At 38.5% G+C, this 16,034-nt stretch overlaps 1 protein-coding gene across 2 annotated transcripts in view; it reads left to right on the forward strand.

Annotated features, from left to right (window-relative positions):
* GYS2 (glycogen synthase 2) overlaps nt 1-16,034 on the forward strand; it is a 42,058-nt gene that overhangs the window by 16,556 nt on the left and 9,468 nt on the right. For both annotated transcript variants that reach the window (XM_033514499.1, XM_015629181.2), the window contains 5 exons: nt 5,985-6,129; nt 10,186-10,303; nt 10,709-10,829; nt 13,450-13,556; nt 15,486-15,545. In XM_033514499.1, the coding sequence (XP_033370390.1) occupies nt 5,985-6,129; nt 10,186-10,303; nt 10,709-10,829; nt 13,450-13,556; nt 15,486-15,545 (551 nt within the window). The remainder of the gene's footprint in view (nt 1-5,984; nt 6,130-10,185; nt 10,304-10,708; nt 10,830-13,449; nt 13,557-15,485; nt 15,546-16,034) is intronic.

Raw genomic sequence — 16,034 nt, forward strand, 5'->3', positions numbered from 1 at the left:
CTTTTCACAGCCAGGAAACAAAGAGAGCCAAGAGAGCTCTGGTTTTACACTTTAAGGTAGGGTTCACAAGTTGATCCCACTTTTCAATGGCCTAAACTGCTGTCAGTTCTCAGCAATGACCGATAATTGGTCAGGAGAAAAGACTCCAGGCAGTTCCCAGCAACTTCAACTTTCTTAAAGGCAAAGTAACTCCATGACACTAGTAGAGGAGAGCAGTGGATGGCTGGAAGATGGGAGGGTGCATTAGAGATGTAAGACTGTAATGTTCTGTGAGTCTTGACCCCTTCCTGAACCATCTGCTCTTTGCCTCAGTCAGATCCTGGTTCTTAAGGCAGCATTACAGCTTAGCAACTAGACATGGCACTCAGGGCTGTGCCTTAACTGACAAGGTGGTGATCGGTCAAAGGTTGTACTCAGTGATCTTTGAGGTCTTTTCCAACCTTAATGATTCTGTGATTAAAGTTTGAGCTTATACAATTCCTATATTCTTACAGTTTTAACTCAGTTCATCTGGACTGGCTGCAATTTATCTGCCTTTGCTCCAGTGAGAACCTGGTTGTTAAACTCTTAGCAGGTGCTCAGGAGCACAGTGACCACCAGAAGTAGTGCTGTTGTGTTACTATTTAGTGCATATTTTAGTATCTAAATTCACATTATTTCACTCCCATCCTGGAGAAAGGAAAGGAGGGAAAACTGAAAGAGCAAAACAGGGGGTGACATGTGCAGTAACTGTCAGTGTCTTTACTTCTATTTACTTTTTATTATTTGAAGAACCCTGGGTAGATGACTGGGCTAGGAACTGCTCACTAAACCTATGGGTTACTGGCTTGAACTCTTCCAAACTCAGCTCTTCCTAATTTCAATAACAAGCAGGGTTTGTTATGAGTTTAATTCCCAAAAGAAGTTTAAGAACTTTTGTATGTCTAAATAATCCAAACAACAGAGCATTTTCCCATTGTCTCCATGTCCAGTGTAACTTTTACATTAGTGTGTGAGATTTCTTTGTTGCCAAGATCAACTGAACCAAAATTGCTAAAAGTTAGGAATTTCTCTGAAAAAAATTTCTAAGTCTGTGGAGCCTTTCTGTCTTCAGGAAGAATTGGCTTCTTAGCTGAAGACTGATAATATTAATCTGTTGTTGTTTTCCCCATTGTTTAAAGGGACTGATTTAGTTTTTTGTTTGTTTTGCATGGGGATTTTTTGGTATCCTTTCATCTCTTTAGAGTTTTAAATAGACCAGCACTTTTCATAAATTGACTGAGACACTGATGATTCAGACAAGTTCCTAGGTGAATAGAGAGCTAATTTTGGGAAATTATTTAACCTGGAATTTCATCTTAGAGGTCATCATCTGAAATGATTTTTGGGACTACTGGTCTGGCATCATGAGAAATTTGTATGCTTCAGCCTCTGATGCTTCTTACTAAAAAAACACTTTGAGTTTAATGGGAAAAGTGTTCTAAGAAGAAGGAAGAAAAGGTTACTCATAGTCATTGCCTTTTTCCTTAGGTTGATTTGCTGATGTGTAACACTTCCGCTTAGAACTTGGAACATTTTCATTCAGCTCACAAAGGTGCAGCTGAATCCCATTTGCAAAGTGGTGGAAAATCCTGTCCCAAGAAGCGTAAAGCAAAAAGTACTAAAAATCCCAATTAAAATGAATAGTCAAGAGCTTTTTTGCTGACAGTATCTCACTCCAGTTAACGTGGTACTGTCCAGTTTGTCACCGTGCTCACTGTTACACAGAGCTAATCCACTTTGTCAGCAGAGCAGCTGATGGAAATCTGATTTAAGCCAGGAAGTGTAAATTCATTCTCTTTTGGCCTGGCAGAGCTATACCAGAATGAAAGTTCTCTTTGCACAAGGCAACAGTAATTTGGAGGTAAAATTGATGTAAACTGGATTTTAAAGGAGACAGTGGCAGTCAGTGAGATTATGCTGGAAGCAAAAATGTTTCCATTCTACCTTTTAGTAGTTAAGAAATTTGAACTTCAAACCTGTTCCCTGGTCCTGCAGAATCACTTTGAACTTGAGTGTACCACTGTTTTAAAAGACCAAGAGAGAATATTTCGTTCTCTGTTTAAAATCCTCATGCATCAAACCTGTACCTTTTATTTGAATTACAAGCTATATTATCCACTCTTGAGGTAAGGTTTAAATGGTGAGGGTAGTCTGTATTATTTCTGCAAAGGTGTTGTAATGGGGTTTTTTAGGAAAATTGCATCTATTAATTCCAGTTTGAATTTATATTGGTTTAACTTCTGTTGGTTTTCCCATACTTTTTTTTTTTTCTTTAGGAGAGCATAGTCTAATATCAGTATCTAGAGATTTTTTGCAAACTGTGACAAATAATTTGTCTTTCTTTCAGACAAGTATTTAGATAGCTAACATAGTCCTTCCTCCTTTTCCACTCTCAAATGATTCTTGTACTTTGGAAACACTTCGCAATTTGTCTTTATAATTTTGAAGTAGGAATGGCTGATTTGGATTTACTACTTCAGTGACTGTTTCCAGAAGAAACATTGCTGCTTAATATTCACTTCTTTTTCATTCAAAGTTCATCTTAGCTGTCTTAAACAGAATGTCATGCTGGGAGGCTCAGTGATTACCTGCTGTCCCCCCTAACATGTTAAATCTTAAGACATGAATGAGATGTTGTGCTCATTGAATGAATCCATAGAAAAGGCAGAAATGACCCGAAATTTTCCCTCAGAATTGCATTGCAGAAAATGCAAATTTTGCTCCAAAGCATTGCACCTTTGGAATATCTTCCTCTTTTGCTTTGAAATTAGAGTGGCCTTATAAAGCAGTCATTTCACCTTTTAATCCTTGCCATCTTGTAATTCTAACAATCTGCTTGGTTTCTATCAGTCAGGGAAGAGGATACTCCAATAAATTTACAGGGAAGTGGATGTCAAAGTTGTTGGTCTTTAAATATCACTGAAATGGTGGGACTCAAGGATCTGAAGAGCCTCTTCTACCCTAAAGGGTTCTGTAAACTGTTCATCTGACTTAGATTTTTTTCTCTTGATGCAGCTGTGATCTGTGGCTTTGCTGTGTTCCCGTTTGCTGATAACAGCAAACAAACAAAAGCAGGCGTGACGCACTTCACGGGTATCTTGTGTCACTCTGGCTGAACACGAAGGAAATAGAACAGAGTTCACAGGTGCCCGATCTGGGCTGGACAGAGAGCAGGGCTTGGTGTTGAGCAGGAACATTGGCTTGGGGGTGAGGAGCTGCCCTGGTGTCTTGCTGGTTTCAGCATATTGTCCCATGGCCCACAGCACCTCTAACTCTGGAGATTGTCAGAGCAGGCTCAGCTGTCTTTGCACAGGACTAGGTGGGTTAAATTTGTCACCTGCACTGTCTCGTCATTTAATTTTAATTTAACCTGCCCTTCAACTTTGCTAAGGCTCTTTGCTGAAGTCGCTTGTCTAGCCTGCTCAGAAGTGCACAGTTCTTACTCCACGCTGAGATCAAAAGTCAAGGTCTTGCTTTACTGATTGGTGCTGGAAGCTGCTGGAGAGTGAGAGCAAATGAAATGCGAGAGTCCTGTTACCTCTGTTTGTACTTCCTAATAGATGTGGAATTGTGTACCTTTGCAAAAACATGCCAAATGTCCCACAAGGACTATATGCAAAATAAAATACTTCCTGTTTATAAAAGATGGAAAAATGAATGCCAATGAAGAAATAAGCACCAATATGTGTTAAATATATCAAGTATTTTCATGCAACCGAAGAAATAAAACTAGAAATAAATCACAGTGCTTAACAATCTTTTTATGCAACTTTGTGACAGCAGTGTTACAGGGAGTGTTTGTCTACTGTTAGTGATCATGTCCCAGATTTAATTTTTCATCACATTTTGTAATTAAAACCCGTTCTTGCTGAGAAAGAGAAAAGAGAACAAAAGCTCCTTGAAGTTTGACCAACTATTTGTTTGCTAGCAATTTCAAAAGTATTTTTAATAGAAAGCCAAATGTGTTTGAAAAGACTTGCATAGTTCTGACTGTGTAGTTGTGCCCATCCCATTCACATGTTTGTCTAGCATGCTAAGGAACTGTCCCATTTTGTATCTTTTTTGCACAGAATGTTTGAACAATCAAATATGCAGTTCAGAGCTGCTTGTGAATCAGTTTAGTGTAAGCCAGGTATGATGCTGAGACCTGTGGCACTATAAGGAGCCAAATGAATTCCCTTTTATTTTTCTCTTCTTTTTTGAGTGCTCTTTTTACCACTCAACTTCTGTCAAATGAGATGAATGTTCTAGAGAAAATACCATCCTTTATATTTCATGCTCTAAAATTCTTATGTGGAATGAGGAAAATACAATATATGAGGATAAAACTGAGAAATGATATCATAATATTTAGCACATTTATGTGGCAAAGTGTATTTGGCCAATGTAGAAAAGCCCTTGATATAGAGGATCATCAATACCATAATAAAGCATCTAGTTTCTTTGGAAGTTTTCAACTGAGATTTTTCAGGAGTCCTTTTTTTTTTGTCACACTAGGTTGGTTAGATTGGCACTTTCAACTAATACAGTGGAAGCCACTTTCCCACAAGTAGTGTAGCACTGCTGCAGAATTAAAGCAGATAAAATCTATTAACCTTCTCAGCAAAGGAGTTCTAAGATATGTGTCTGCATCTGTGTCTATACATATCTAAGTGAAAATAAGAAGTTGTCTGCTTCACTCTAGTTCCATGAAATGGTTCACATTGCATCAATGTTCTCCCAGTATGTTCTATTCCAGCATTAAGCTTTGCAGGACAGGTCACAGCCTAAATAGCTTTGCTTCTGTCCAAGTCCTGAAGTGCTAAAAACAACTGGCCATGGCAGGGGTCACACAGTCCTAACTATAGAAAGTGTCTGGCCTGCCTGTGATAAGGGTTAAATCTATTATGGTCAATGAAGTTGCACAGTCAAATACAATCAAAATCAGGCTGTGCAGCCAGCATTAGGCAGTGATCATGACAGAGCTCATTGAGAGCCATTGTCACACTCCATGAAACTCACACAGGCCATTGGGTGCCCATGCTTTTGACCTTAGGGGCTCAAGACTTCTGTTTCCAGAAGTGAAACATCATGGAAGACTAAGAGGATTGTGGTTTAATTGAAAGCATTGATACCTTTTTTAGACTACGTTGTAGTGATTTTGCAGTGGACACTGTTAGTGAACATTTGAACCTTTAAGCATGAGCTCAAGGAAATTGTGCATTTTCTTTGCCTCAGGATAACACAAGCTCAGTTAAAAAAAGGGTAGCTGCAAGATTTAAAGGTGATTTATAAATGCTTGGGTGTTTGGAATATCTAATCTAGCAGTTTAACTTACATCTGCCTCAAAAAATTAAGGGAGTTCAAACTGAACTCCCTTAATATAAGAAGCAGCAAACAACAGCAGTTGAGTTTGAGGAAGAACAACTCTGAGTGTCAGAAAATATCTCATTTTCTATTTTCTTTTTTTCCTTTGGAATTTGTGATTGAGGCTTTATATCCTGCTTCTCCACCACAGCTCCATTTCTCTCCTGCCTTCTTGTGATTTCCACCATTCTACCAAGTCCCCAGGTTCTGTCTTCATCCCCATTCCTTTTTTCTTCTCTCCCCTTCAGCTACCAGCAACTTCCCTGCTCTCCCAAGTTTTCCAACAAGCCCGGGGAAGTTGCAGCATGATACATTGCCAGCTAGCAAGCCAAATTCCACAGATCCTTACCTTTCTTGGGATCATTAATCTAGGTATCCTTCCATGGCAGAGCTGCCATTTTTTCAGGAACAAGTGGGATCTCAGAGCTCTCTTGCTCTTTCAAACCCTTTGAAGTTGATAAAATAGTTGAAAAACCAGAATGACAAAACAGCAGCATAATCACATGGTTCTCATCCCCTGGGGGAATGGAGCCTAGCAGGAGAAACCTTCCCTGAGGGAGACAGTCTGATGGTCATGTCACACAGGTGTCTTTTTAATTTGTTTTGTTATTTAACAGTTTGACATTGACAAGGAGGCTGGAGAGAGGCAGATTTACCATCGGTACTGTATGGAGCGGGCATCTGTACACTGTGCCCACGTGTTCACCACAGTCTCTCAGATCACAGCTACAGAAGCAGAACATATGCTTAAAAAAAGCCCTGGTAAGACCTGAATTATTTTTTTTTTCTGTATTTCCTCCAAATGCCTGCGCTTAGACTGGATGAACACAATAGAGATAGGTATGCAGACATGAAGAGAAAGAACACATGCGCAGTGTGGCTATGTTATTAACCAAATTTCCATGGATATTAGGGGTTTTTTTGCCAGAGCTCCTCAACTTCAGGCATTTTGTCTGTGGCAGGGTTTCCATGCCTTTAGAACTGAACCATAATGAGCTGCATATAGATAAAGTATTTGCTATTTGGCCAAAGAGTAGAGTTTGAAAAATAGTTATGTGCCAAATAATTTGTCCAGTTTTCCCCTTGATATTAGTCTTATAAAATATGAAGCTTAGAAACCTTGTCCTGTTCCATGCATAGATTTTGAGTAAGGTCACGATCTCAGTTTGATGTGTCATCAAAGTTCTCTTTAAATCATCTCAGTGCTTTATAGGGATAAACCTCAGTACTCCATCTGCAGGTAAGCAGCATGAGGGAAAAACTGCACAACGGTTTTGGAGACTGTTTAGCAGGTGTGTTTGTATCTTGGTTATTTTAAATATAACAGTGCTCAAATTATTTTTTTTTTGGTTTGGGTTTGGTTTTGTGGGGTTTTTGGTTGGGTTTTTTTTGTTGTTTGTTTTTTGTTTGTTTGGGGTTTTTTTTGCTTACTCTTTGTAGAGTTATTGGTTGATTTGCAGTGCTAATTATAGTTTGGGTTTGTTATCCTGGTTAACTTCAATGCTTTAAGCTACATTGTGGTTCCTGAACCCAAATAAATCCTTTGCCTCATTCCTGACTAGCTGTCAATAGGATGATGGACTTAGATTATATTTTTCATTTTATTTTAAGCATGAAAGCCATGTCTTAAAAGTCACTGAAGTTCAGTCATTTAAACTGGGATATCTCTGAAGGATCTTGATTTTTAAAAAGTGAAGATCACTTTGAAAATCAGACTTTTGAAGCTCTTTTTTATATAGGGATGAGGCTTCTCCCTACCACAGCTACCATTGAAAATCATAGTCTGTGTTTTGGGATTTTAGGAGACTGAAATGAGTCTGAATCCAGTTTAATTTGGGGAAGAAAATCTCCAGGCTGCTCACAGATAAAACATCAGTTGAAGCTGAAGAGAATTCCATGCACAGAGATTCACAGGCCTGAGCTTTTTGTGATTATTCTTGCAACTTTGAAGAAAAAAAGTAAATATACTTAATGTTTGGGTTAAAAAACTACTGACACGTTGACATAGCTAGAAAGAAATTCAGTAGGAATTGTCACCCCAAATCCTAAGAGATGACTTTAAGTGGAAAGTATATTATGATGGGAATAAGTACTTTAATAGTTTCTCTAAATCCAAGACCACAAATAAACTGTGGAGGAACATATTCTCACACTATTTCTTCTCTCTGAAGTTGTGAAATCTGCATAGACATTGATATTTTGGAAGGTCCAGCAATCCTTCAGTAGGTCATTGAGCTTGAATTCTGCAGAGGTACTGAAAGCATGTGTACATTTCTCCATCCACTTTAAACATATACCTTTAAAAGGAGGGTGCTGAATTGGCACAATTAACTTTTATTTGCATTTATTGAGGCATAAATTCTGTAACCAAATCGCTAGCTAAAAATAACTCAGAAATGTGCAAAATTGAGCTGTCTCTGCTACTCCTCTTTAACATCAAACTTGGATTATAATTTAAATTATAAATCTCATCACTTGGAAAAGTCCCTTTAAAATTTAGTAAACCTGATTGCATAGAGAAATTTTGCAGCAGGACAAAAGCCAATTTACCAGTCTAAACCTGGCAGGATGACAGTTTGCATTATGCAGATCCCACTTGCTGCAGTTGTTACGTGATCAAAAATTTATCAAACCATATTTGTCGAAAGCTTGAGTATCTTTGACATATCCAGCAAGATTCTGTCCGTGATCATAAGTTATATTGTTGTGATTTGAAAACGGATGTTATGCGATTTCTAATGTTTTCACTCAGATATAAAAAATATGTCTCATGAGCAGTAGAGAAGGCTTTGAATCAAAATTCCAAGAGACTCAGGTATCAGTTGAGTTCTAGATCTAGGCTTCCTATCTGTATATATTTGATCAAAATCATAGATGGAGACTCAGAAATAGTACAAGTCAACTCTGAATGTTAGTGATCTATTAAGAGAAAACTTCATTCTATGCTAATATTACTTATATCAATGCCAGTTTCTTTCCTATAGATGAAAAGTCAAAACATTCTGATTTGACCTATTTGGGACGATTTTTCAAACAAAAATATTGGTAATTCATTCAACAATAACAACAACAAACCAATAGTGAACAAACAAACAAAAACCAACCAACCAAAGAACCCCAACAAACCAATTAGTGTAGGGATCAAGCTCTCTTTCATCCCTCACACATGTTCAAAATATTCCTGTATGTTCAGCAGAAATAGTGAACTTTGGGCCACCATGTCTGTCATGTATCCCAAAGCCTTAAAAAAGAGATGGATTGAGCCCCAGTCCTCACAAAAAGGTAAATGAAGCTGCAGTTAAACCAAAGAACATGGGAGTAGGTTATACACAGGCTGCTGCTGGTGTGTCAGACTCTCCAAAACTCCCTGATAAATGAATGTGAGAGTAGAAATAAGCTGGCCAGAAATACCCAGGGAAGGGATTCTTCCTGCACTGGAAAGACTTTGAGATGGTTGGAGTCTCAAAGCTCTTTCCTGTATGAGCCAGTTCTTCCACAGAACAAGAAATAGTCGCAGAAAGGAGAAGTTTTTGATAATGACAATGGAGGATGTTTCTGCTCTGTTGCTTCCCCACAGAGGTCTCTGTTCAGACAATTCTTAAGTGCTGGGCAGGAAAAGCTAAAAACAATTTTTCCTCAGATCTACCAAGACATTTTGTCATTGAGAACCAAATTTTAAGTACCTAGCAAGTAGAGATTTCATGGCCTTTAGTTTAAGTGATATTCCAGAAACAGATCCATCAAGATTTTTGCTATTTCATAGTTGCTGCTAAAGGTTATATTTTTATCTGTTGCAGTTTAACCTAGAGCATTTCAGGATATTTTACAGGTGAAAGTTTAATCAGAGATCACTTACATGGCAGGGAAATACATATATTGCTGGACCAGGCTGTAATTTTCAAGGAAGTATTTAAAAATGGCTGTGGCATTTGCATAATGTCAGGCAAGTATCATAAATCAGTATAGATCTGTTTCAGTCAGTTGTGTTGCCATGAAATAACATCTGCTGAGGTACTGGCCTTCCCTTCCATTTCCATTCATAACCCAGCTCAAAGGATAGAAAACGGCATTCTTTCCATATACATGGACTGGATTTAGGGCAAGCCTTTGAATAGCTGCTGTGATCTACCAGGAAGGCTAAGAGTGACTGAATTTCAGTGTCTGTGTATATCTTAAAACTCTACCTTTAAAATGCTGGAAATGAACAAATTTTAATTGTAAGATCCTTTAGAATCTTGGAGGAGGGCTGGAAATAAATAAATTCTAATTCTGATATCCTTAAGAATCTTGGAGGAGAGCAGCACAAAAAATATACAGTGTACTTTTCGGCAGCTGTTTTTAGGAGAAATGCAACTGGTTACTGGAGAGAGGCTATTTCGTAAAGGTTTACTATATGCTCCCTTTATGATAAATCCTCAGAAGTTTTGATAGAATGGATATCTCTTTTGCCATGCAGTAAACAAGGGCATAGTACAGCACAGTTTATTCTTCCAAGGGCTCTCAATCTGTAGTGATAGAGCAGGCAACAGTGAGATCAAGGATAAAGAGGTAAAGGGCAAGTTGCACAACAGATATATGGCTCAGTGGAGACATTACTGGAGTCTTGAGAGGACTCAAGAGCAGGGTCTACCCAGTGCTGAGGACAGGTGAAAGCTGCTTTGATGCTGCAGACAGTGTGTGGAGGCAGCACTGTTCCCTCCCCCTGAGTAACATATATAAGATATAACCCACATAAAGCTGAGAGACACGTTAGTTCTTTCCTTAAAGATTTCTCTGACTCTGAAGATGTCTACCTCTGCCTTTTCTCTACTTTTCCAGATGTTGTCACCCCAAATGGCTTGAACATTAAGAAATTTTCAGCAATGCATGAGTTTCAGAATTTGCATTCCATGTACAAGGCTAGGATCCAAGAGTTCATTCGAGGTCATTTCTATGGGTATGCTTTTACTTTTCAAAAATTAGCAACGCTTGTCCAACACTATTTAAAGCAAAAACCAAAGCAGGAGGACTAACAAGTACTTCATAGAGGAGTGGAAATGTTGAAACCACCTTATTCAAATATCTGTCTGGGATTTCTCAGTCAGAAGCTGAGAGAATTTTAGACATCAGATCTGACTCTACTTAACAGATTGTGATATCAGACAGCAGATTTTGATCTTGTTTGTTATTTATCCAAGTTACAGTTTGTCAGATTAAGATAGTCAATTTAAAGCACAGCAGAAAGCCTCACTTCCATTTTTCTCTTGGGATAATAAGTTCCTCCAGAATAGAAAGCTGTTGTGTGTTTTGTTTGATTGTATCTCGAGAAATACTTTGTTCTTGTCTGTTTTCTTGCTTTCAGCCACCTTGACTTCGATCTTGACAAGACTTTGTTTTTCTTCATTGCTGGGAGATATGAATTTTCAAACAAAGGAGCTGATATGTTTCTAGAAGCCTTATCAAGATTAAACTTTTTGCTGAGGGTAAGAAAACTTACACAGCTGTTGAAAGCATAGAGCTTATACTCATACTGCCAATACTCTGGAAGTCATCTGCAAGAATTCCCTTTCAGTACTCTGGTTTGTAGGAAAGTAATTATGGAATATTCACAGAGGACTCTCTTCCTGAACCATCAGAATATATGATGATTTCAGACAGTTTAAAAATAATTGATTACATAGTTCAAGAAGTTAATCCATGGTTGCCTCCCTGGTTTTTAGAGAGAAGTCATGAAAATAGGATTCTAGAGTTTACCCTGATGGCTTATATATTATGATGGAAATAAAAACAAGTCTTTAAAGCTGCATTTTAAAAAAATCTTTTTAAGCAAATTGCTTAATTCATCAGGACTTGATCGTGATCTTTTAATTCTCTGAGTACTGCTGCCCCATTGGATGGAAATGTTGCATCAAATTCCACAGACTGATAGTGGCCTAGTGCAAAGCAATTGGAAGCCACTCAGTTCTCCATGGTTCTGTTTCCTCATCTACAAAATGAGTGCAATGTTTCTAAATGCCCTTATGGAGTACTTCAGTGAAGGTAAGTGCAAGGCCTTGTTAAAAATCACAGAGCAGAGCCCTCACCTACAATGAGGGTGTTGAAAATGTCTCCAGGTGTGTCTCAAAGACTGGTATATTGGAAATAATACCCAGAAAAAATGCTAATTGGTTTCCAATCATCTGGCAAGGATCAATTAGTTGTAGTCCTAGACTCTGTCTTTTGTACTCTTATCAGTTGAATTATATGGAAAATATGGATAAAAATTATGATACTGCAGTGTCAGCAGGGAGCAAAGAATCACCAATGTTCAAAGCCCTAAGTACACTTGTTTTACCACAGCCTTTACCACAATGGCATTAATATGCCATTTAGAGCCTCTGGATTTTCTGGAAATTTTTAATCCCTTCATGCACACAGATCACCTCACAGAACTGAAGTATTTCTTCCTCAGCAGAAGTTAGTTGTTTGTCAGTGCTGTGCAACATCAGCTGCCTGTTAATGGCATTTACATGGCTGTTACTTTGTGAATGCTGGTAACATGGAAGGTCTCGTGTGATAAGAGGGAAAGAATTGCTTGAGCAATTATTGCGGCAATCTCTTTTTGTAGCTAATGATTTATATCATAGAACCATAAAATCTTTAAGGTTGGAAAAGGTTTCCAAGATTATGGAGTCTAACCTTTGCCCAATCACCAGTTTTTCAATTAGACCATGGCACTAAGAGCCATGTCCAGTTGTTTATTGAACACTCCACCACCTCGCTGGGAAGCCCCTTCCACTGCCTCATCACCCTTTCTGTGAAGAAATTCTTCCTGATGACATCCATGGCAAACAAGGCTGATGGAAATTAAAACTGAGGCTAGTTTTCCCAGGCTCTATAAAGCAGTGTACTGTTGCTTCTCCCATAAGTTGAGCCTGATTTCTTGCATTATTCTTTCAGTTGGTGACATCTGATTAGCTGTTCTAACAGCACTTACTCTGTAATTGTTTCAAGAGGTAATTCCATTGGGAGTAGCAGACTGCCTGTACTAATTACAAATCTGGAAATGGTGATACTTCCTAAACAAGTCCCAGTGATGTGCCTGAACCTAAAAAGTGCAAACCATTGCATGGAATTGTTTTATTTTATGGAAATGTTTTCCTCTGCTGGTTGAAAACCTTACTAAAATTCTGTAAATAAAATAGGGATGTTGGGAGAGACTGTTAATGCACACTGGATCGTGCCATGATGGATTTGGAACCTGCTTTGAAGAGAGGGAAGGGAAGAACATTAATTAACATTAGCAGCATAGGACTCCCATAGATTATCTTATACTATACATTTCCCCCTATGTCAGTCTGACAGAAGGCACACTAACAGCATGTTTATGTATCTAAAATTTGAAATGGAGGCAAGTCAAAGTAATTTAATTTTTACAGCTCTGAACAGAGTTCACCCTTAGCTTTTCAGTAAACAGTTTCTGAGAGGAGTAAAACCTCATTCATGCAGCAATGAATGGACCTGGTATTTTCAGCCTTGTTCATGCGCAGGAGAAACTAGCAAATGAAACCATCTAGAAATAAAGGGTTAGAATTTACAGCAAGTGCTTTCTGCCTTTGAAGTAGCTGGATGGGAGAAATGAGCAAGAAGTTACTTGTGGCTTTTTGTGGGTCTGGCAGGTTTGTTGCCAGGGTTTCAGGTAGAAAATGGTTGCTCTCTCTGCCCATACAGTTGCTGCTGTAGGAAATCCCTCATCTCATGCCTAGGCATGCCTCAGCTAGTACACCTTTGCTACTCACTCCTTTGAGCCAGCAGTTTGTGTCAGGTGAGGAAGTGTGTAGGACTTGTGTTTTTCTGCAGTTTATGTGCACATCCAAAGCCATGTTCTCTAAACCAAGAGAGCTCAGGAAGATCTGATTGCCCAGATTGAAGGTGTGTGACATCTCTGTCGATCTCTGACAAAACTTCATTTGCAGGAAGAGCTACAAGATCTGAGCCTTCCTGGAAAACCAAAGTGCATCTGGCATTTCCTGTGACTAATTCTTAAAGTTGGATGTGATAACCATGAGATAATAATAATGAGATTTTTTTTTTTTTAATTCCTCTCCATTTCTTGTCATGTAGGTTCACAAGACTGATGTTACAGTTATTGTGTTCTTCATCATGCCAGCAAAGACCAACAATTTCAATGTGGAAACCTTGAAAGGACAAGCAGTCCGTAAGCAGCTCTGGTAATTGCCATTCCCACCCTGGTACAATATGATGTGGATTCATGCAAAAATCTCAGCTGAAGAGTTATGCTCCTTCTTTTTGCTAAAACTGAGGATTGTCGGTAACTAGAACGTATGTCAGGGATGAAAGAGATGGGAAAGATAAATAAGGTCAAATATTTCTCCTTTTAGTTTGTTTTCTTTTGTTTGTCCAAAGTTATTTTTAGTTAACTTGCCTTGCTATTCTATTAGCAGCAGCAATAAAGTCAAATGCTCTAGAAAATCCAGTATTCTGGATGTCTTCTGGCTGTTTCTGGTACTCCCTTTGGACGTGCCATACAGCTCCCACAAAATAAAGACTTCTCATTTTTCACAGTGAGCTTCTCTGTGGAAAAAATAAATCAATTACACATCCTGTTTTATTTAGAAATATGGAAATTGCACTGTGTGATCCAGCAGATCAGCAATTGGTAACAATTGTATGTAATTTTCTATATGGACTACAACCTTATGGCAGTGGCCATAACCAAGCAGTGAAACTTACAATTATGAAGGGAAAATTGTCACAGCCCTACGTATTTTGTAACTTTCCAAACAAAAAAGCAAAGCAGGAGCAGGATTAACCTTCACTTTAACTGCTGTGTGATAGGAAAAGACTGCTTTCAGCTGTTCTTCTCTGTGAAAAACAAAAGACCCTCTGCATCACTGTATGCAGCATTATCATGGTCATAATCTGAACTCCAGGATAAACCCACCTGCTAACAGTATTGCATAATAATATCAAATGATTTTCAGGATGCCACAGAAATTAAAGACAAGAAGAGGTAGGCACTTATAAAGGAATACAGCACTTAACAAATTAATATGTGATGGCTGACTTGAGGTATAAAATCCTTCTTTTCCTCTGCTTCTGAAAAAGTAGTCTATCCCATCTGGGTTAAATTATAGATTTTGTGCATGGCAATCTATGAAAGTATAGTCATGTGGGAACTATCCTGCTGGGGTTTGGATCAGTGTGGTTTAATATTTGGCTGCTTTACAACTCACCCAGAATTAACTCATCCACTCTTCTGTCTGTTGTGAGCTGGGAGGGAGCACCTAAAAACAGGTATGTGGATTCCCACCTTGGTAAAGTTTAGGATTTCACTTAACAACTTTCATCTTAGCCTAAAGTATAATTAGAAATCAGAAATGCAGGAAAGGTTCTGTGAAGTGGAACTTTACCCATAGGAGATTTATTCAAATTTAGAGTGCACTTGCTGTTTTGACAACAGGCCACAGGCAGAATAATAAAAGTGACTCTTTGCATGCAGAACAGTGGTTCACTGGAGTTCTTCCTTAGCTAAAATACAACATTTGTCTGACACAGGCCTCATTAATAGCTTAAAACTTGGCCTGAGCTTTTCAAGAAGTATTTTGTTTTGCAAACTAATTAAGTCAAACTACCTTTTAGTCAAACACTTGTTTCCAAAAGTCTTTGAGTTGGAAAATAGGGCAGAAAGTGAAGGGGGAAGCTTGCTTTGAAAATCCCTATTTGTTTAATTCTTATATCTTGCATCTCTCTTCTAGGTCAAGAGAAGTTGGAAATCCCTCTGTCCATTATTAATGATCACATTACACTATGTAGGGTCATATATATGACTCTTTTTTTCACAGCTGGCATGTGGTTTACTGATCAGAGAAGAGGGTTAGAAGGAATCCCTAGTAAAGCCTGCCTCTGGCTTTCCCAGTACACTCATCTGTAGGTGCAGGTCAAATCCTCAGTTCTGCTGGAATCCATCAGCACAGCTGCTGGCTGGAAAAAAAAGCTTTTAGAACCAGACCTCTGTCTGCATCTGCATCCTTGGTTCCAGCAGTATATCAGTTTAATTTCCAACAGCGGAAATCTCTTTTGTACTGTCTTTGTCCTGGATTCTCCTGTTTTATACATACATTTATTTATCTTCCTAGGGACACTGCACAATCTGTGAAAGAAAAGTTTGGAAGAAAGCTCTACAATGCCTTGCTGAAGTGAGTGAATAGATTGCTTTGCTCTGACTTGCAGAGCCTCATGTTCAGGTGGCTTTACTTGTGCTGTTTTTGTGCTTCTGGTCCTTGTGTAAGCAATTTTGATAGCCATAGGAAGGCATGGAAGAAGGATATGGGACCATAAACAAGATACTTGTTTAACAGGCGAATCACAGAGAAAAATAATAAAGGTACCAGCAGCCTGTGGTGGAAAGAGTAGTAAGAGACACAGGGGCTGTCTACGTAACACAAAAGCTTATCCACTGTCAAAAACGAGCTACTTTAGCTTAAAAAAACACCAGAGACAAAGTAAAATGGGTTAGTGATTCGATCATATCATTTCAGAAAACAGCTGGAAGTGAATAACCCAAACTACAGGTGAGATGACTGGAACTTCAATAAAAAAAAGCTGTGTCCAAAAAAAAGATGAAACCAATTCTTTGGCCTTTTTTTGAAAGCTAATTGGCAGATCACCAACTATATGGGAGAACA

Source organism: Parus major, chromosome 1A (assembly GCF_001522545.3).
Source record: "Parus major isolate Abel chromosome 1A, Parus_major1.1, whole genome shotgun sequence".
In the NCBI taxonomy this organism is placed as follows: Eukaryota; Metazoa; Chordata; class Aves; order Passeriformes; family Paridae; genus Parus; species Parus major.